The sequence below is a fragment of the Muscardinus avellanarius genome (genome assembly GCF_963383645.1).
Source record: "Muscardinus avellanarius genome assembly, chromosome: 10".
Taxonomy (NCBI): Eukaryota; Metazoa; Chordata; class Mammalia; order Rodentia; family Gliridae; genus Muscardinus; species Muscardinus avellanarius.
The window spans coordinates 77,225,131-77,248,028 of record NC_137796.1 but is presented as its reverse complement, the minus strand read 5'-3'; the positions used below and the strand labels follow the sequence as shown (position 1 = coordinate 77,248,028).

At 39.9% G+C, this 22,898-nt stretch overlaps 1 protein-coding gene across 2 annotated transcripts in view; it reads right to left on the bottom strand.

Moving 5' to 3' along the window:
• ARPC1A (actin related protein 2/3 complex subunit 1A) overlaps window positions 1-22,643 on the bottom strand; it is a gene marked incomplete at both ends in the record, with an annotated part of 31,025 nt that extends 8,382 nt beyond the window's left edge. Inside the window, 5 exons of one of the 2 annotated variants that reach the window (XM_080704199.1) lie at window positions 236-448; window positions 3,509-3,616; window positions 6,577-6,799; window positions 13,980-14,084; window positions 22,580-22,643. In XM_080704199.1, coding sequence (XP_080560325.1) covers window positions 236-448; window positions 3,509-3,616; window positions 6,577-6,799; window positions 13,980-14,084; window positions 22,580-22,643 — 713 coding nt within the window. Of the gene's footprint in view, window positions 1-235; window positions 449-3,508; window positions 3,617-6,576; window positions 6,800-13,979; window positions 14,085-22,575 lie in introns of both variants that reach the window. The other variant, XM_080704200.1, reaches the window with a different exon arrangement.
• Between the last annotated feature and the right edge of the window lie 255 nt (window positions 22,644-22,898).

Here is a 22,898-nt window from a genome sequence, read left to right as displayed (position 1 = left end):
CTACCCATTTTGAAAGGACACTTATCAGTACCAAACAAGAAGATTCCTCAAAGGCATTGCTACCGGCACTTCTATTAAGAAGTGCTTCTGGTAGGAAACCCTAACACTTTAAAAGTTCCCAAACCAATCATTTGAATATGTGTAACTGTAGACAGTGCCTACAGTTTGGTTGGGATTTTTATGCTCGTGTCTTATACCCAGGGGCTGAGAGTCCACATAAATGGCAAATACTCACTGTACGCTTTTTGAGGCATCGGCAACAGAAACGGTGCTGTCATGACTGACCCAGGCCAGGCGGCTCCCACTGGCAGAGAAGCTGACCCCATGGACCCAGCCACCAGTGCCACTGCCACCAAACTCTGACATCAGCTGACCAAAAGGCATCTTGCTGCCCCAGGGTGTACTTGCTGGCTTCTCATCCACTTCTTTAATGTAGGCAGAAAACACTCTGTGGTTTAAAGAGAAGAAAAATGAAAATGTACGTATATAGAAATAGGCCACAGGCAGCTATCATAAAGTGATCCAAACACAAACAGGCTGGCTTATAAAAAGAACAAAATGTGATGGGCAAGTTCAGATGCATAAACCTCGTGAAATACTGAATGGTTTGAAGTGCCACCTAAAAGCAGATTCAAGTCTGACAAGTCTGAACCCAATTAGCAGATGCGCACAGAGCATCTACAGGCGGCAGGCTCTAGCTGCACACTCTGAGATTGTGCAAACAAAGCCCTTCCCTCGTGGACTGTACATTCTGGGGAAACCTTGCTACTGCACCCTTCTCTTTCTCATCTAGACCTTGTTAAATGAAAGCATGCTTTTCTGTCTACTTTAGCATCCTTCTCAACACAGTATCCAGAAAGCCCACAGAGTCAGTGGGAGGAGAAAGGAAACTCTTTGCTACCCCACAAGTCCATGGTACTGGTCCATTTAAAGACAGAAAGAAGGCGGGCGTGGTGGTGCACGCTTGTAATCCCCGCGCTTGGGAGGCGGAGACAGGAGGATCGCGCAGGTTCGAAGCCAGCCGCACGCTGGCTTAGGAGACCCCGTTTCCAAATAAAAAAGTATAAAAAATAGGTTTGGGAGTGTAGCCCGGAGGTAGAAGGGCTTCCAGGAACCCCAGTACCACACACACACACACACACACACAAAAAAAAAATAATAATAATAAAATTAAAATAAAGACAGAAAGAAGCCAGGTGTGGTGGCGCACACTTGTAATCCCGCACTTGGGAGGCGGAGACAGGAGGATCGCGCAGGTTCGAAGCCAGCTGCACTGACTTAAGAGACCCTGTTTCCAAATAAAAAGTATAAAATAGGTCTGGGAGTGTAGCCCCAAGGTAGAAGGGCTTCTAGGAACCCCAGTACTACCCAAAAAAAAAAAAAAAAAAAAAAAAAGACAGAGAGAAAGCCAAGGGAGTCCTGTCGGGAATGGGCGGGCTCTCTAGTGTTTCCAGGTGATGGACTGGCTCCCCTGACCCTTTGGCCCACTGGCCAGTCTTTGTGGTAGGAAGAGTCTGAGATGAGGGCAGGTCTTCCATGGCTGGGTGTCGTCACTGTTCATAACTTCCTCTCTAATTCCATGCAATTGTGTGTGAGATGTTTGGACCCAATGTTAGAAAGGGGAGGCACAAAGAATAGCTGGAAATCTGTCCTTTTGGTCCTTTTTGCAATCCAACACTCTTTCTTCATTGTATATCTTCTTTTTTTTTTTTTTTCGGGTCTGGGGATGGAACCCAGGGGGATTCGACCTCCGAGCTATACCCCTTGCCCTATTTTTTATTCTTATTTCGAAACAGGGTCTCCCTGAGTTGCGGAGGGCCTCACTAAGTAGCTGAGGTTGTCCGTGAACCATGATCCTCCGGTCTCAGCCTCCTGAATGCTGGGATTACAAGCGTGTGTCACCATGCCCAGCTCTTTGTATATATCTTCTTTAAAAAACTTCTGAACCTAAAGACTTCCAAAAAGAACTTCAGTACCCCCCCACCCCAACCCCAAATGACAATGGTGGTGGAAGCTCCAGAGGAGGCAGAGGCAGGACTTCCGCCAGATGGAGGCTAAAGAGTTAGCTGTAAGTTAGATGCTTTAAATCAGCAACAGGAAAGGGCTGCCTGAGAGGCTTAGAAAGAACTGGCGGTGGGCTGAGAAGGTAGCTCAATGGTAAAGTGTTTGCCAAGCACGCTCAAGCATGTTCCCATGAGCCAGGCCCTGGTTCCCCAGTGCCATAAAATAAAAACAAAAACAACCCAGAACTCATGGTTCACAGCCACCAGCTTGAGAATGTAAATGGAACACACCTTTACTCATAGGACTGCAAGTCAAAGGAAAGTTTATTTGAGAAGATAAATATTAACATGAGAATTACAACTTGTTTTCACAGCCAGGATTTTAGAAACATCAGAAGAATCCAGGTGGAAGAGAGCTAGGATGACTCTGGGTAACAGATCACAAACAAAAAAACTCCAGAATACAAAGTGCCTTGATGCTATCATAACAAAACTCTCTCTAACATACACTTTTTTTTTGGTGGTACTGGGGTTCCTGGAAACCCTTCTACCTCTCTGGGCTACACTCCCAGACTTATTTTATATTTTTATTTGGAAACATGGTCTCTTAAGCCAGCGCGGCTGGCTTCAAACCTGCACGATCCTCCAGTCTCAACTTCCCAAGCAAGCATGGGAATTACAAGCGTGCGCCACCATGCCTGGCGTTACACTTTTTTTTTTTTTAAACTTTGAATATTCCTCAATATAAATCACTGGTTAGGATTTCTGTAAGTTACTGAGGAAAGATATACCCCAACTCCCAGCTACCAAGAATCAACACAAAGCAACATTTGTTTTCTTTTAGCTAAGGGGGAAAAGGCTCCTTGATAAAGAACAGCTCTAAAAAAAAAACAACCCCCCCAAAAAAAAAAAGTTACATGGTATGATCTTTAAAGCTCCTAGCAAAGTGGCTATGTGTCTTTTAGCATCCTGCTAATGACAGAAAGCTTTAACTGAAAAGGCCAGCATGGTAATAGCCTAGCAGCATATTGTTTTACTCTTTTTTTAAGCTCAGTTTCACTCTGTAATTTGCAGGGTTTGCTGCCTGGAATATGAAATGAGGAATAATACTGCAGTCAAGAAAGAGAGGCTGAAAAAAGGGGAAAGACAGACGGACAGACACAGTACTTGAAACTGTGGACATTCTGTATAAGAAAGACTTCCTCAGCCCTGCCCTGCATCTCCCCACTACCCCACTTCCAAGTCCATTTCCGTCTACCTAGGTGACTTACACACGTTTAATCAGGCTGGCCGCGAACCTGCAATCCTCCTGTCTCAGCCTCTCTCCCAAGTATGGGGATTGAATGCCTCTGTGTCTGGACTATAGCTCCTTCTCTAGACTGCAAGCTCTTATGAGGCCCTGACGGTGCCCAACAATGTACCTTGCAAAGAAAAGGAACCTCACAAATATTTGTTGAAGGATGAACAAAAACAGTTCAAGTCTATCAATTCTCATTCATTCCCACCTGCATTTGAAGTCACATGATCCTGCTGCCAGCAAAACGTTGTTGGGATGCCAATCTAAGCTGAGGACCGTGGAGCGAATCGGCTTTTTAATGTGCTTGCTTACCCACCTACAAAAGGAGGAAGACCATTGTAGTTTATTAAGTGAAAGTCCCCAAATGAGTCACAAACCTGTGCCAGGTAGAAACATTTGAATATGGTTTTTACACTGGCCATCAAGTTTCCTGCCAGAGAGAAAGCACATTTCTGAAGGACAGAGAGAGAAGCCTAATTTAATCTGGTACCACCTGCCCCATGACATTTCAGATTACATATGACATTAACCTTGAGGATAAAAATTGAAGTTTGAAATTACTTGAAGTTTTATAAATATTCGGTGATCTGTTATTCCATTTGGGGTTGTAAGCTTAATTTCCTTTATAAGGCTCCATGAAGAAAACACACACACACACACACACACACACACACACACACACACACACACACACACACATATACATACATATATATATATATATATATATATTTTTTTTTTTTTTTTTCCTTACAGAGAAATCACAACCAAGAAATTAGAAGAACCTCTTGTTAGGGATTAGCCTCTAAGTAATTTTAGAGTACCATTCAAAAGAGATTATTTAAGTCTAAGATCAGTCATTATTTTGGCTTAAGTATTCAATTTTTGCCTCAAACTGCTATTTAAAAACCTATCACGGCTGGTTGTTCAAGAGTTGAGAGACTAAATATTGAGCCAAATGCCTTCCCTTGAATGCGAAATTACTTTTCTACAGAACCTTTCTTAGAAATCTATTTTGTAAAATTCATTCTGAAAAAGATGATATTCTGAATTATTTTCATGATTTTTTTTCAATTAGATAGACAGTTGATATGACTGAATTATAGGATCCTGAGAGATAGTTTTTTAAAGTTCTTACATCATACCAATAAACTTTGTGTGTGTGTGTGTGTGTGTGTGTGTGTGTGTGTGTGGTTGATTGAACTCAGGGGCATTCTACCTCTGAATAAAATAGGGCTACACCCTAAGCCCTATTTTATTCTTTTTTTTCTTTTTTTGCAGTACTAGGGATTGAACCCAGGGGGCATTCTGCCTTCAAGCTATACCCCCAGCCTATTTTTTATTCTTTGTTTTAAAACAAGGTCTCACTAACTTGCAGAGAACCTCACTAAGTAGCTGAGGCTGGCCACGGACCTGAGATCCTCCTCAGCCTCCCAAGTACTGGGATTACAAGTGTGTGCCATCACACCCGGCTTTATTCTTCATTTTAAAACAAAGTCTTAATAAATTGAACCAAGTTGCTGAAGTTGGACCGTGGACTTGAGATCCTCCCATCTCAGTCTTCCAAGTACTGTATTATGAGAATGCACCACCATAACAGGCTCAATAAACTATTTTATGGCCGAGAAACTGTTCTGAGTATGTAACTTTTTCAAAGACAATAATGTGTACTACAGTAAGGTCCAATTTGCCTATATTTGAGATTATACCCAATGAATAAAAATTTAAACAATTATTATGGTTGAAGCTTAGCTACAAGGAACTTTCCTATGTAAATTAATAGCAATTAATGTCAGCTAGTAATCTCTGACATAAAGTTCAGCCATGAAAGAATATTAATGAACACTGCTTTTTTTCTATTCATTGCCATGAGCCCGCTAAATGATTTTTATGATTTCTGGCGATAAGGCTAGTCTTATTTTTCACACATACTTAAAAGAAAATACATGTCATGATTCAAATTCACAGATTTCCTTCCTTCCTTCCTTTTTTTTTTGTGTGTGTGTGTGGGACTGGGGGTGGAACAACCCAGGGGCTTTTCTACCTCTGGGCTATACTCCCAGACCTATTTTATACTTTATTTGGAAACAGGGTCTCACTAAGTTGCTGAGAGCGTCACTCAGTAGCTGAGGCTGGTTTCGAACCTGTGCGATCCTCCTGTCTCAGCCTCCCAAGCACTGGGATTACAAGCGTGCGTCACTACGCCTGGCTAATTCACAGATTTTCTTTCCAAAGAATAAAAGTTCTGAGGTTTTACTAAATGAAATCCCATTCATTGTTTCAGTAGAACACAAATAATACAAAGAGTAATGTGTACCCTGCTATTTTTAGTTGAAACACAAACAATGCCAGTTTCATATTAAAGGAAAATTTCATGTTGAAGGATATTTACCTCCCATTCTGAATGTGTATCAGGTAGAAGATAGTTATTTTTTTTTAATCAAAACTACCAGGAAAGAGTAGTTCAAATAAGTTTAGTCATAAAACTACCCTCTGGCCAGGCATGGTGGCGCACGCTTGTAATCCCAGCATTTGGGAGGCTGAGATGGGAGGATCCAGGTTCTCAGACAGCCTCAGCTACTTAGTGAGGCCCTCTGCAACTCAGTGAGACCCGGTTTCAAATAAAGAATAAAAAATAGGGCAGGGGGTGTAGCTCGGAGGTCGAATGCCCCTGGGTTCCATCCCCAGACCCGCAAAAGAACAACAACAAACTACCCTCTGTATTTTGACTCGCTATGAGTACTTTTTTTTTAAGTACAATAGCCTGAGTATACTTCTAACATTTTGGTGAACTTTTACTTTAAGAGTTTGAACAAGTAAAATATTATACTAAGACATAGATCTGGTTAACAAATAAGCTTAAAAGAAAGAACACTGCTATCTGCAAGCATACTAGATATTTCAAGTGAACAGATATGGTGAGAGAAAAATATTCCTCAGAGCACTCAGACTTTCCATATTAGAGTAAGAATACAGTAATTTGGACAATACACTCCAGAGAAAATGGTAGTAGCATCTTGTAACACAAACAAATTAGGAGATCAGAACTTGGAAACAATAACTCTACATTAATAAGATGTAAAAATTCCCTCAATGTGCACATGAGAAGAAATGCTCAGTTAGACAAACTGGAAAAAAAAAAACCCATAATCTCTAAACAAGGAGAACCTAGAGCTGTAGTTGGGTCTTTACAAGGTGCCTCAAGAAGTCACCAAAAACACAGCAGTCCAAATGTAAACTGTATAGAGAGAAATAAAAAGTTCTGATGCTGCTCACCAGTCATTTTCAGACTCGAAGTAACAAACAGAAATGAGTCGTGCTCCACTTCCCACAGCAAATTTGTTCTCTAGAGGGGACCACTTCACAAAAGTGGCTGCACGATTAATCCTCAGGATCACCAGGGTTGGCTTCCAGACACCATCTTTCTGACTCCAGACATAGGCATTGCGGTCTGCCCCACAAGTAACGATGCGGTCACTCTTGGGAGCCCAGTCAATACCTGCAAGAGAGATGTGGGTCGCCTGGTCAATGGCAACTGACTGTGACACCAGCAGGTGAGTCCTGGCCAGGGCAGGAGCAGATATGGGCATCATAGCTTCCTTTCAGGTCTATCCTTCCCCCTTCGAAGGCCTGATCACCACCTCACACAAAGAAAAGGATGTCCCTCTGCAAAGCATCCAGGACTCAGGATCCCCAAGAGGCCAGGTGCAACGAAGCTGTTTTTGTTTTGTTTTGATTTTTGTGGTACTGAGGATTGAACCCAGAGGCATTCTACCTCTGAGCTATGCTCCCAGACTTATCTTTTACTCTGAAACAAGCTCTCACTAAATTACTGAGGTTGGCTTCAAACCTGTGAGCCTCCCAAGTAGTGGGTTTATTGGTAGGTGCCACCACAGTCAGCTACAAAGCTATTTTTATGCAGTTTTATAACCCCAAAGTTTGAAAAACTAATCAGGGGCATTCTCTTCACCCATTCACAGGTTTCTAAAGTTCTTAAAGGGTCTGAAGGTCAATTATCTTGTTCTTTTCTCTATTAGATTATTTCAGTCTATTCAATAATAGACCTCACTCCATTATATTAATTGATAGTTAATTAGTACCATGTCAACTAATTCCATATTAATTTATTCCATTATATGTATGTGTACACGCACATATCAAATATGTATGTATATATATTCCAAATCAACCAATTCCATTATGTCAACTGACATTTAATTTAGTTGACAAGGTACTCAACTAAAACAGCACACAGGGTAAATAAAAATAATCTTCAGAATAAAGGGGAAAAGCCAGGTGTGGTGGTATACACATATAATCCCAGTACTTAGAAGCTGAGACAGGAGAATCACAAGTTCAAGATCAGCTTCAGCAACTTACCAAGACTTTCAGCAACTTAACAAGACCTTTCTTTCTTTCTTTCTTTCTTTCTTTCTTTCTTTCTTTCTTTCTTTCTCTTTCTTTCTTTTCTCTTCTTTTCTTTTCTTTTCTTTTCTTTCTCTCTTCTTTCTTTTGTACTAGAGGTTAAACTTAGGGGCACTCTACCTCTGATATATACCCCCAGCCATATTTTATTTTATTTGGAAACAGGATCTCACTAGGTTGATGAGAGTCTCCCTACTTGGTGAGGCTATCCTCAAACCTGCAATCCCCTTAAGATTGTCTTTCAAAATGAAAAAGGGGCTAGTAGAATGTCCCTGGATTCAAACCCAATACCCCTCCAAAAAAAGAATAAAGGGGGGAAATATAAATTGTGACTCACTGTATATTCTAACTGAATATTGCTGTCAGTTAAACCATCCTAAACTGGACATGGTGGCCCATGCTTGTAATCCCAGTACTTGGGAGGCTGAGACAGGAGGATGGAGGTTAGCAGACAGCTGCTTAATGAGGCCCTCTGCAACTTAAGAGACCCTGTTTCAAAATAAAGAATAAAAATTAGGGCTGGGGGTGTAGCTTGTAGGTAGATGCCTCTGAGTTCATCTCTAGTACCCCCCACAAATCCTAAATACAATTTTCTTTCTTTTATCTTCCCTCTCTTCCACACTGGAGATTGAACCCAGGGCTGAGTATAAACTCTACTTCTGAGCTATACCCTCAGCCCTGAATACCTTTTCTATATAAATTATGTCAAAAAGCCCTTGAGTTTCTCTGCATCTAAACTAGGAAAATATTTAAATATATATCTGAACATAAGACTTATTTTTCTAATTGGAGCGGACGTACTGCTGTGAAAGATCCCAAGGTCAAGGTCAGTTTGTTATATATCTAGAATAAAATCTGCTATGACTCGGTCATTTTATATTTCTTGATAGAGTATTTTCTATAAATATAAGTTCACAAAAATTACTTTTTGTGTGTGTGTGGCGGTACTGGTGATTGAACTCAGATGTGTTCTACCTCCAAGCCATACCCCTAGCTCTTATTTTATATTTGGAAACAGGGTCTTGCTAAGTTGCTGAGGCTTAACGCTCACCAAAAGTGTACTTACTATTTTCTGGTTACCACACAATTGTTTGAGAAAACTATCCTCTGCTATTTATAAAATAATTTTAAAGTTAATGACTAACTTAGTAACTTTACTATGAGTTAAATGATTGCGTGTGTGTGTGTGTGTGTGTGTGTGTGTGTGTGTGTGTGTGTATGTATGTATATATATTTTTTGGTGGTACTCAGGCGCTTTCTACCTCCGGGCTATACTCCCTGACCTATTTTATACTTTTTTTTTTTTTTTTCTGGTGGTACTGGGGTTCCTGGAAGCCCTTCTACCTCCGGGCTACACTCCCAGACCTATTTTTGCATTTTTATTTGGAAACAGGGTCTCTCCTAAGCCAGCGCGCGGAGCTAGCTTCGAACCTGCGCGATCCTCCTGTCTCTGCCTCCCAAGCGCGGGGATTACAAGCGTGCGCCACCACGCCCGGCTCTATTTTATACTTTATTTGGAAACAGCGTCTCACTAAGTTGCTGAGAGTCTCACTAAGAGGGGGAGGGCCTAAGTAGCCGAGGGGGCTGGCTGCAAACCTATGATCCCCCTGTGTCCGCCTCCCAAGTACTGCGATTACAAGTGTGCATCACTACGCTGGGGGAAGCGAATCATGGGAAATATTTGTGGTGGGTGGCTCTATGGTGGCTATGAACCCACTTGCTCCCCTGAGTATGGACAGTACATGTGACTTGTTCCTAAACAGTGGAATGCTACAAAGGTAATAGTATATATGTGATTATATGTACAGGATTACATTAGACTCTCATTCGCTCTCCTGCTTGCTGGCTTTGAAGCAAGCTTCTGTGAATCCTATGGTCACAAAGATGAGAATTTCACCAACAATTCTAGGGCGCTTGGAAATGGATCTTTCCTGGTTGAAGCTCTGAAGAGAATCCATCCTGGCTGACAAGTTGATTACACCTTGTGAGACCATAAGCAAAGGTCCCAGATAAGTCCTGCTAGTCTTAACCCACAGAAACTGAGATAACAAATATATTTTGATTTAAGGTGGTAACATTATATTATTTGTCACACAGCAATAGAAAACTATGTCCTTTAACATCCAAAATAGAGCCTAATAAAGAGACCTCAGTGATTCTGACAATTTCAAATTTCATCTCATATCTCACATGACCACCACTCTAATTAAACACACATGTGTTTTATGAGAATTCCTAAGATGCTTAAGTATATGGTGATTAAAAAGCAAACAAAAAGGTCCTACTCCTTTCAGAAAATGTAAGGAACTGCCTCCACTTGGCTTATAGTTGAAGTCTGCTCCTGGAACCACACTTTTCATTTGAAAATGGAAGCTATAAAATTATAGTCATAGCCTCATTTATTTTAGATAATGTTAGTTTTTAAACTCTTTGTTTGTTTGTGGTAGTAAGAAATGAACCCAGGGTCATTCTACCTCTAAACTACAACCCCACCCTTTTTATTTTTTGTTTTGAAACAGGGTTTTAATAGATTGCTTAGTGCTTCACTAAGTTGCCGAGGCTGTCCTAGAACCTGCGATCCTCCTTTCTCAGACTCCCAAGTACTGGGATTATGGGAGTGCACCACCAAGCCCGGCTAAGTTTTTAACTCTTTTTAAATATTTATTTGGGAGCTGGGCATGGTGGTGCATGCCTGTAACCCAGTACTTGGGAGGCTGAGACAGGAATATTACAGGTTCAAGGACAGCCTTGGCAAGAAATGAGACTCTCATCAAACTAGTGAGACACTATTTCAAAACAAAAATAAAATAGGTTTGGGGTGTAGCCGGGCGTGGTGGCGCACGCTTGTAATCCCCGCGCTTGGGAGGCGGAGACAGGAGGATCGCGCAGGTTCGAGGCCAGCCGCGCTGGCGTAAGAGACCCTGTTTCAAAAATATAAAATAGGTCTGGGAGTGTAGCCCGGAGGTAGAAGGGCTTCCAGGAACCCCAGTATCACCAAAAAAAAAAAAAAAAAAAAATAGGTTTGGGGTGTAGCATGGAAATAGAATGTCATTGTGTTCAATCCCCAGAATCATTAAATATATAAAATATATTTAAATATATATAAAACAACTCATTTATTTGTTAAAAAAAAAACTGGAATGAAGCTGTGTGTGCTAGCACACACTTGTAATCCCAATCCTTGGGAGGCTGAGACAGGAGGATCAGTAGTTCCCAGCCAGCAATTTAGTGAGACTCTCAGCAACCTAGCAAGATCCTGTTACAAAACAAAAAATAAAAAGGGCTGGGGATTTAGCTCAAAGGCAGAATGCTCTTGGGTTCCATCTCTAGTACCAAAAAGAGGAAAAAAAAATAAAGAAATATAAAGTGATGTAATGTCAACATAGTACAGTAATAGAGAAAGTAAGTTCAGAAGAACAAGACTGGCTGTGAGTTGTTAATTGTTGCATCTGGGTAATGAATGTAAGGGGTTCATTACACTATTTTATTTTTTAAATCTCTTCAAAATTTTTCATAAAATTTTTTTAAAGTAGGAGCAAATTACAAATTTAATACAGAAGAACCTTGGAGAAAATAACCTAGAATTCTACTGTCCCTTTGATGTTTGCCAGACTCCTATCCTCTGTAGTAGTGACTCATCTTTTATTCTAGAATGCTTCAGAAAATCTTTTTTCCTGTAGTTACTATCTTTCTGAAAAAATGTTTGATTCCTGGTCTCCTGTCACAGAGTTATATTTAGATTTTTTCCAACAACAGTTTTTTCAGATCTAAAAAATGCCATTTGAGTTTGCAGACAGAAAACAGGCCAAGTTCAAAGGACCCAAAAAGAGAAGTGGGCAGAAAAAGGACGCAAATATTTCACATTTTAAAGCTATTTTGGGGGTCTTACATCTCAGCCTTTTTTTTCATAAAAGTATTTCCTAATGCTAAAATTCCAATTTAAGATACAAGTGTCCTTATTCTTAGGCCATTGGCAGAGGGACTTAGAAAATAGGCCAACCTAATAGAAATAAGGTCATGGGAAAGCAATAGCAATAAAAATTAAAATGACATCTTTGATGCTACTTTCATAATATACTAGGCTCCTGGTGCTCAAAGTATCACAAACAAATCACCAGTGAAAGGAAGAAGGATGGTAACAAGTTTTTTGCTGTGGAATGCTACACAACTTCTAAAGAATACAGAATGTCAAAATGTGCTAGCCCAGCATGGTGGTGCATGCCTATAATTCCAGTACTTGAGAGGCTAAGACAGGAGGAACACAGGTTCAAAGCCAGCCTCAACAATTTAGCAAGGCTTTCAGCAACTTAGTGAGACCCTGTTTCCAAATAAAAATAAAATGAGGCTATCGGTATAGCCCAGGGGTAGAATTCCCCCAGGGTTCCAACGCCCCCACCTACAACAACAAAACAAACCAACAGCCGAGTGTGGTGGTGCATGCTTGTAATCCCAGTATTTGGGAGGCTGAGCCAGTAGAGATGCAGGTTAGCAGCCAACCTCAACTACTTAGTGAGGCCCTCTGCAACTTAGTGAGACCCTGCTTCAAAATAAAAAATAAATAGGGCTAGGAGTGTAGTTCAGAGGTAGAATGCTGCTGGGTTCAAAACCCAGTACAACACACACACACACACACACGTTATAGCTGGGCATGGAGGCACATGCTTGTAATCCCAATACTTGGGTGGCTGAGACAGAAGGATTACAAATTCAAAGCCAGCCATGGCAATTTAGTGAGGCTCTCAGCAACCTAGTGAGACTCTGTTTCTAAATAAGAAATAAAATCAAGTTAGAGGTATAGCTTGGAGGTAGAATGCCTCTGGGTCCAATCCCCAGTCAAAAGAAAGAAAGAAAAGAAAAGAAAAGGAAAGAAAGAAAGGAAGAAAGAAAGAATTTTCGTGTGTTGTGCTAGTGATCAAACCCAGGGCCTTGTGCATGCTAGACAAGTGCTCTGCCATTGAACTATGCTCCCAGCTGGAAAATAAACTTTGATCTGTTTGGCCAAATTGTTCAAAGCAAGTGCCTGAGTCAACTGCACTGCCAAGAAATAGGATAAAAATGAAACCCCGATAGTAAAGACCAAAGAACAAGAGTTTTCTTAGAACAGTACAATAAGTGAAGCATGGTATTTTTGTGGGGGGAGGTACTGGGGATTGAACCCAGGAGCATTCTACCTTCAAACTATACCTTCATCCCTATGTATGTATGTATGTATACACACACTACATATATACACACACACACAAATATATGTAATGTATGAGTGTATGTACATATATATGTATATATATTTATTTTTTTAAGTCTTGAAATAGGGTCTCACTAAGCTGCTGAGGCCATCCTCAAAACTGTGATCTTCCTGTCTCTGCCTCCCAAGTACTGGGATTATAGGTATGCATCATCACACCTGACTCAGGTTCAATCCTAAGTAACAACAACAAATAAAACTACACACACACACACACACACACACACACACTGTGTGTGAAAAATTAACTGGGATGATATCATAGAAAATTACAGAGTATTTTTATATTCCTTTTCCTTCAGTTTCTTGAAAAATAGAGTTTCCTGACACATGAAAAAAACTAATTGTGCTGGGTGTGGTGGCGCACGCTTGTAATCCCAGCATTCAGGAGGCTGAGACTGGAGGATCGCAGTTTGTGGACAGCCTCAGCTACTTGGTGAGGCCCTCTGCAACTCAGTGAGACCCGGTTTCAAAATAAAGAGTAAAAAATAGGGCAGGGGGTGTAGCCCGGAGGTCGAATATACCTGGGTTCCATCCCCAGACCTGCAAAAAAAACCCCAAACCAAAACAAAAAACAAAACAAAACAAAAAAAACTAATTGTGGCAGCAGATAATCTGATACAGGTGTTTACTGTAATACTTGTTTCTTTTAAATATTTTGTAACATCTTTCTCAACCCAGAAACAACACAAAGAAACTTCTACAAGACACTGTGTCCCACAGCCCTTGGGAACACAATTTGGCTGAGTTTTCACATCATCTACACATGGTCTAATTTTGGTTTAATGTCTCATCTCCTGATTCTCAAAGTAAGTTCAGTACTTTTCATACCAGCTGGACCAAAAGAAGCATTAATAACTGAGATCACTACTACAGTATTTTTTCAAGCTTTCTAAAGAAACCTCAGTAAATGTTGCATAGCTGTAAATATTACGACTCACTCACTTTACTAGGTTCTACATTTAAACAGAAGCTAACTCAATTTGGAGATACCATATTAAGCCTTTACCTGTGATGTGTCCGTTGTGCTCCTTGAGTTCATGAGCTTTCACCCACTGGCTCCCGTTCTTCTTATAGATGTGCACTTCATGATTATTTGGGCTAAGGGCAATTTCTGTAGAAAGAAGTCAGTACAACTGTTGACAACTGATTGTAGAAATTGTCACATACACAAAAAAGGGATATCATATTGGATTTTGAAAAGACAGAAGAAATAGGAAAGCAATCTTATAAAAACGATTCCCAAATTTGCCCCTGAGGAATTCCTTTTATTACTATTGTGCATGTGCACTTTTACTCCTACTTGGACCTTTTGTTTGTTTGTTTGTTTGTTTGTACTAAGGATGATCAAACCCAGGGCCTTGTGCATGCTAGGCAAGTGCTCTGCCATTGAACTATGCTCCCAGCTGGAAAATAAACTTTGATCTGTTTGGCCAAATTGTTCAAAGCAAGTGCCTGAGTCATCTGCACTGCCAAGAAATAGGATAAAAATGAAACCCCGATAGTAAAGACCAAAGAACAAGAGTTTTCTTAGAATAGTACAATAAGTGAAGCATGGTATTTCAGGATGAAGCATCAAACATCCTGGGTTTGATGGTACTAAGGATGGAATCCAGGGGCATTCTGCCTCTGAGCTGCACTCGCAGCCCTAGTTTTTATTCTTTATTTTGAAACAAGGTCCCACTGAGCTGCAAAGGGCCTCATTAAGTAGCTGAGGCTGTCCAAGAACCATGATCCTCCTGTTTCAGCCTCTCAAGTGTACGCCATCATGCCTGACTCATGGACTGTGTGTGTGTGTGTGTGTGTGTGTGTGTGTGTGTGTGTGTGTGTTATTGGAGATTGAATCCAGGGAAATTCTATCTCTAAGCTATACCCCCAGCCCTTTTTTAAAATGTTTTTATTTGGAAACAGGGTCTCACACACAAAAAAGTATTTTAAATGAGGACAAGAATTCGCGTCTGTTTTTAAAATAATAAAAATTCGCATCTGTTTTTAAAATAATTGCAAATATTACTTACATATATTTTAAGATGGGAAAATAGAAGCTTAGCTATGAAACTTTGTGAGATCACTTCAAAACAGCAATGCTAGATTCATTGTCCTCCTACATTATATATTTGCAACTACCCAAAGGCTCTTCTATTTTTTATTATTATTATTATTATTATTATTATTATTATTATTATTAATCTTTTTTGGGTACTGGGATTGAACCCAGGGGCATTCTACCAAGCTACATCCCCAGACCTTTTCATTTTTGAAACAGGGTCTTCCTAAATTGCTGAGACTGGTCTCAACCCTGTCTCAGCTTCCCAAGTACTAGGATTACAGGCACCCAGCACCACACCTGGCTCAAAGGCTCTTCACTTCATTCAACAATAATCTGGAGTATACTTTGTTCATGCACTTTTTTTTTTTTTTTTTTTTTTTTTTGCGGGTCTGGGGAACCCAGAGGCATTCCACCTCCAAGCTACACCCCCTGCCCTATTTTTTATTCTTTATTTTGAAACCAGGTCTCACTGAGTTGCAGAGGGCCTCACTAAGTAGCTGAGGCTGTTCACGAACCATGGTCCTCAGGTCTCAGCCTCCTGAATGTTGGGATTACAAGTGTGCCCCACCACACCCGGCTTTGTTCATGTACTTTTATTTATCTTAAAATAAAAGTGTATCATGTCTGAAACGTTCTATAGTCAGTCTACAGATCCAAAGCAACCCCTATCAAAAACTCAGCTGCTTTTTAGCAGAAATTAACAGGCTGATCCGAAAATAAATATGGAAGTACAAGTCAGTGGTTGAACTCCCCAGGTTCAATCCCTAGTGCGTGTCTTAGAAAATAAGAACAAGCTGGGCATGGTGTCATATGCTTGTAATCCCAAGAGGCTAAGAAGGAGAATTGCAGGTTTGAAGACAAGTTAGTGAAACTCTCATCAACCTAATGAGATCATTTCAAAATAAAAATAAAAACAGAGTTGCAGATGTAGCTCAGAGGTAGAATGCCACTGGGTTGAATCCCTAGTAAAACACACACACACACACACACACACACACACACACACACACACCATTCCCAAAACCAGTAGGAGGAAAGAAATAGTAAAGACCAGAGCTGAAATTAAGGAGAGAGTAAAAGAATACAAAAGATCAATGAAACAAAGAACTGGTTCTTTGAGGAAATAAGACTGATAAAACCCTTAGCTGAACTAACCAAAAGAAAGAGAAGACTCAAATTTATAAAATTAGAAACAAATAAAAGGAGATACTACAATAGATACCACTGAGATCCAGAGGATCATTAGGTAATATTTTGAAAAATTATATATTTCAATAAATTAGAAAATCTAGAAGAAATGGATAAGTGCCTAGACACATACAACCTACCTAAAATGAACCAAGAGGAGAAAGAAGAAAGAAAATCTAAAGAGACCAATAACAAGCAATGAGATTGAAGTTTAATAAAATCTATCAATCCCTAGTGCGTGTGCGCAAACACACACACACACACACACACACACACACACACACACACACGTCTTAGAAAATAAGAAGAAGCTGGGCATGGTGTCAGTCATATGCTTGTATCAAAGAAAGGCCCAAGATCAGACAAGTTCACAGCTAACTTATACTAGACCTTTAAAGAACTAATGCCAATTCTCCTCAAATTATTAGGAAATAGAAAGGGGAGAAACACTTTCAAACTCATTCTTCAAAGTCACTATGACCCTGATAGCAAAACCAGCTAAGGTCACAGAAAAGAAAACTATAGACCAATATCATTGATGAACATAGATATAAAAATTCTCAATATTAGCAAATCATATTCAACAACATATTAGAAAACGAATTGTACATCATGACCAAGTTGGTTTCATTCTACAGAGGCAAGGATGGCTCAACATATGCAACGAACATATGTAATACAGGACAAAAATCACATGATATCTCAAAGATATCAATAAATAAAATCCAGTACCCATTCACAGTAAAAACCCTGAAGAGCTGGGCATAGTAATACATCCTACAATTCTAGTACTTGGGAGGCTGAAATAGGAGGATCACAGGTTCATGGCCTGCCCCAGTAATTTAGTGAGGCCTTCTGCACCTTAATGAGACCCTGGTTCAAAATAAAAACTAAAAAAGGGGTAGGGGTGTGGCTTGGAGGTATACCCCCCACCCAGGTTAAATCTCTATTATGCTGAATGTGGGAAAACTGGAAGCATTTCCTCTAACAGGAACAAGACAAGGATGCCTACTCTCACCACTCTTATTCAGTATAGTACATGAAACTGTAGCCAGAGCAATTGGACAAGAAAAGAAAAGAAAAGAAAAGAAAAGAAAAGAAAAGAAAAGAAAAGAAAAGAATACAAATAGAAAAGGAAATTGCCCCTCTTGGCAGATATGATTCTCTACTAAGATCCCAAAAGCTCTACCAGAAGACTTCTAGAGCTGATAAATTCATCAAATTAGCAGGATACAAAAGAAACAAAAATAAAGTACTTTTCTATATGCCAAAAATGAAATCAGAGATGCGTGTAGTGACGCACACTTATAATCTCTGTACTTGGGAGGCTGAGACTGGAGGATCCAGGTTTGTGGACAACCTCAGTTACTTAGTGAGGCACTTTGCAACTCAGTGAGACCCTGTTTCAAAATTAAAAAAAAAAAAAAAAATAGGGCTGAGGGTGTAGCTCGGAGGTAGAACGCCCCTGGGTTTCATCCCTAGCACCACACACACACGAAAAAAAAAAAAAAAAAAAAAAAAAAAAAGAGAGAGAGAGAAATCAGAAACACAATCCCCATTCATGATAGCGTCAAAAAATAAAACACTTAGAAATAAACTTAGTCAAATAGCTCAAAGAACTCTACAAGAAACACTACAAAATGCTGAAAAAAAGAAATTGAAGAAGCTGTGTGCAGTGGCTCATGCCCAGTACCTGGGAGGCAGAGACAAGAAGATCACAGGTTCAAGGCCAACCTCAGCAACTTAGCATGACTGTTTCAAAATAAAAATGTAAAAAGGGGTGTGGGCTGGGATGTAGCTCAGAGGTAGAATGCCCCTGGATTAAATTCCCAGTACCTCCCTCAAAGAAGATGTCAGAAGATGGAAACACCTCTCATGTTTGTAGATAGGCAGAATGAATATTGTTAAAATGGCCATACTACTAAAAGCAATGTAGATCCAATGCAATCTTCATTAAAATACCAATGATATTATCCTCAAATCTAAAAAAAAAAAAAAAATCCTAAACCAGGGATAGCAGTACATGTTTATAATTCGAGCTAATTGGGAAGCTGGGTCAGGAGGACTGCAACTTCAAGGCCAGCCCCGGCAAGATCCTGTCTCAAAACATAAAATAAAAGCTGGGCTGCCAGGCGCACGCTTGTAATCCCAGCACTTGGGAGGCTGAGACAGAGGATCGCACAGGTTCAAAGCCAGCCTCAGCCACTTAGTGAGGCTCTCAACAACTTAGTGAGACCCTGTTTCCAAATAAATTATAAAATAGGTCTGGGAGTATATCCCGGAGGTAGAAAGCCCCTGGGTTCCACCCCCAGTACCACCAACAAAAAAGCTGAGTATGGTGGTGCATGCTTGTAATCCCAGTACTTGGGAGGCTGAGACAGGAGTATCACAGTTTTGAAGTTTGCCTCAGCAACTTAGTGAGAACCTGTTTCCAAATAAGAAATACAATCAGGCTGGGGGCATAAGTTGGAGGTAGAATGCCTCTGAATTCAATCCTCAGTACCACACACACAAAACAACAACAACAAAAATAATAATATAAAAAGGGCTGAGGATGTAGCTTAGTGCTAAAGTATCCCTGAGTTTAATCCATAGCACATATAAACAAACATCCTACAATTTATATGGAAGAAGAAGAAGAACAACAACAACAACAAAAAAAGAAGAGCCAAAGCAATTCTAAGCAAAAATGAGTAAAGCTAGAAGCATCACAATACCCAACTTAAAATTATACTAAAGAACCATAGTAACAAAAACAGCTTGGTACTGGTATAAAAATAGATACACAGACAAATGGAACAGAACAGAAGACAGAGAGACAAACCCACACAACTCTAGCCATCTGATTCTTGACAAAGGTGCCAAAAACTTACACCTTACAGAAAAGACAGCCTCTTTAACAAATGGTGCTGGGAAAACTGGATATCCATATGTAAAATATTGAAAACAGATCTGTATCTCTCACCCTGTATTCAACTTAAAATGGATCAAAGACCTAGAAAAAGGATCTGAATCTCTACAACTGCTAGAAGAGAACATTGGAGAAGCACTCAAACATATAGGAGTAGGCAGTGACTTCCTTTCTATGACTCCTATAGCTCAGGAAATAATACTAAGAATCAATAAATGGGATGGCATCAAATTAAAAAGTTTCTGTATAGCCGGGTGTGGTGGTGCACGCTTATAATCCCCAAGCTTGGAAGGCGGAGACAGGAGGATCGCACAGATTCGAAGCCAGCTGTGCTGGCGTAAGACACCCTGTTTCCAAATTAAAAGTATAAAATAGGTCTGGGAGTGTAGCCCGGAGGTAGAAAGGTTTCCAGGAACCCCAGTACCACCAAAAAAAAAAAAAAAGTTTCTGTATAGCAAAAAAACCAAACAGTACAAAAAAAAAGAATCCACAAAATCGGAAAAAAAATTTTGCCAAATACTCTTCCAATACCTTGAATATATAAAGAACTCAAAAAACACCCATCCCCCAAAAAGCCCCACCAAATTATCCAGTCAATAAATAGGCAAATGAACTAAGCAGACATTTTTCAAAACAAGTATAACTGGGTGTGATGGCGTACACCTGTAATCCTCAGTACTTGGGAGGAGGCTGAGAAAGGAGTGTTGCAGGTTCATGGTGATGAGCCTCAGCAATTTAGGGAGCTCCTCAGCAACTTAATGAGACCCTGTTTCAAAATAAAAAATAAAATAATAAATTCTGGCAAAGATGTAGGGGAGGGGGATATAATCTAATTTAGTAAGTCACTATGGCAATTAGTATGGAAGTTTCTCAAAAGAGTAAGAATGGAGCCAGCGTGGTGGCCCAAGCTTGTAATCCTGATATTTGGGAGGCTGACACAGAAGGATCATAGTTTCATGGCCATTCTTTCTTAGTGAGACTCTCTTTCAAAATAAAATATAAAACAAGGCCTAGGATGTAATTCAGAGGCAGAATGAATGCACTTGGTTTCAATCCCCATTAACTAACACACACACACACACACACACACACACACACACACACACACACAGAGACACACAGTAGAACTGGAACTACCATATGATCCAGCTACACCACTCCTTGGTATTTACCCAAAAGAATTAAAGTCAGCATGCTACAAATATATGCATGATTACAGCAGCACAATTCATAACAGCTAAGTTATGGAACCAACCTACATGGTTACCAACAGATGATAAATAGATAAAGAAAATATGGTAGTGCTGGGCATGGTGGCACACACTTGTAATCCCAGCATTTGTGAGGCTGAGACCAGGGGATCAGAGTTTGTGGATAGCCTCAGCTACTTAGTGAAGGCCTTTGCAACTCAGTGAGACCCTGTTTCAAAATAAAGAATAAAAAATAGGGCCGGGGGTGTAGCTCGCAGGTAGAATGCCCCTGGGTTCCATCCCCAGACCCGCAGGAAAAAAAAGAAAAAAATGGTAGATATATACATAATGGAGTTTTATTCAGCCATAAAGAAGAACACAATTATGCTATTTGCAGGAAAATAGATGGAACTAGAGAGCATCAGGTTAAGAGAAATAGGCTACACTCACAAAGTCAGGAGTTATATATTTTCTCTTATGTGGAAGCTAGAAAGAAAATAAGATCTCATGAAAATACAGGAGAGACCAGTAGAGTGGAGAAAGGAGATCTGGGAGGAGCAGAGGAGGGGAGGGAAGGACTAGGGGATGAAATTGGTCCAATTATGTTATGCACGTATCAATATGCCACAATAAAATCCACTATTCTATATAACTGTCATGCACCAATAAAAAAAAGAACCAATATTATGTTCAGTTAAAGAAACCATTACAACAAGCTGGGCGTGGTGGCGCACGCTTGTAATCCCATCGCTTGGGAGGTTGAGACAAGATGACGTGCCAGTTCGAAGCCAGCCTCAGCTACTTAATGAGGCTCTCAGCAACTTAGTGAAAACTTATTTCCAAATAAAATAGGTCTGGGAGGGTAGCCCAGAGGTAGAAGGCCCCTGGGTTCCATCCCCAGTACCACATACACACCAAAAAGAAAAAAAAAAAGAAAAAAAGAAAAAAAAAAGAAAAAAAAGGAAAAGAACCCAGTTACAAAAAAGCCACATATTCTATGATCTTATTTAAGCAAAATATTCAGAAATAGACAAATCCACAAGGATAAAGAGTAAATTAAGAGCCAGTGGTGGCGTACCTTTGCAATCCCAGCATTTGGGAGGCTGAGATAGGAGGATCGTGATTCATAAGACAGTCTCAGCTACTTAATGAGGCCCTTTGCAACTCGGTGAGACCCTGTTTCAAAAATAAGAATAAAAAATAGGGCTGGGGGTGTCGCTTAGACATAGAATGCCCCTGTGTTCCATCCCCAGTAGTGAAAAAAAAAAAAGTAGATTAGTCTAGAGGGCATGGTGACACACGGCACACGCTTGTAATCCCAGCATTTGGGAGGCTAAGACAGGAGTACTGCAGGTTCATGGCCAGCCTCAGCTACTTAGTGAAGCCTTCTGCAAAGTAGTGAGACCCTGTTTAAAAATAAAGAACAAAAAAATAGGGCTGGGGGTATATGTAGCTTGGAGGTAGAATGCCCTTAAGTTCAATTCCCAGTACTGGGAAAAAAAAAAAAAGAGTAAATTAGTGGTTGCCTAGAATGGAAGGTTTTGAGAGAAAACTGAGAGAGACTCCTATGAATAGAGTTTCTTTTTAGGGTGATAAAAATATAGGTTGAATAACCCTTATCTGAAATGCTTGGTTGGAACCAGTAGTGTTCCAGATTTCTGAGTCTTTTTGATTTTTGGAATATTTTCAAAGATTTTAACTGGTTTAAGATCACAAATCCCAAAGCCTGAAGTGCTCCAAAATCCAAAAGTTTAGACTCTAAAAAGTTTTAGATTTCCAAGCATTTCAATTTCAGATTTTCCAATTAAGGATGCTCAATTAGTATTCTGAAATTAGACGATAACCATTTCATATCTTTATGAATATACTGAAAATGATGAAATTGTACACTTTAAAAGTGAAATTTTATGCCCTTTTCACCCATGACACTAAAATATGTGAATCTTACCTAGCCAGGCCTGGTGACCCTCGTTTGTAATCCCGGCATCCCAGCACTGGGAGGCTGAGACAAGAGGAACATAGGTTCATAATCCGCCTCAGCTACTTAGTGGGGGAAAAAAAAGAGGGTGGGCCCTCCGCAATTTAGTGAGACTGTTTCAAAGCTAAGAGGCAGAATACATGCCGCTAGGTTCAATCTTCAGTACCATAAAATAAATAAATAAATAAATAAATAAATAAATAAATAAATGAAATACGTGAACCCTAGAAATCCCTAAATCTTAAATGTATCAGAAGTGGCAAAATAAAGATAAAGTTAATAGCATACTTACGGGTACGATCCCTGTTCCAGGCATGACAGGTGATTGGCTCAAGTAAAAACTGATGCAGGGACATTCTTCTTTGTGTTTTCAAAGGATAGAAAGCTGCAATGAGAAAACAGGGGGAAAAAATTAAAAATGCCAGGCAACCAGTACTTATTCTGAAATATTTGGACATAAATAAAGCAATTAAAAAGCATTAATCATTTAAATAAAACTAGAAAGTTTCACTAAATTGCTGAGGCTGCTTTCAAACCTGTGCTGTTCCTCTCTCAGTCTCCCAAGTACTGGGATTACAGTCATGCACCACTACCATGCTGGGCTACAATTT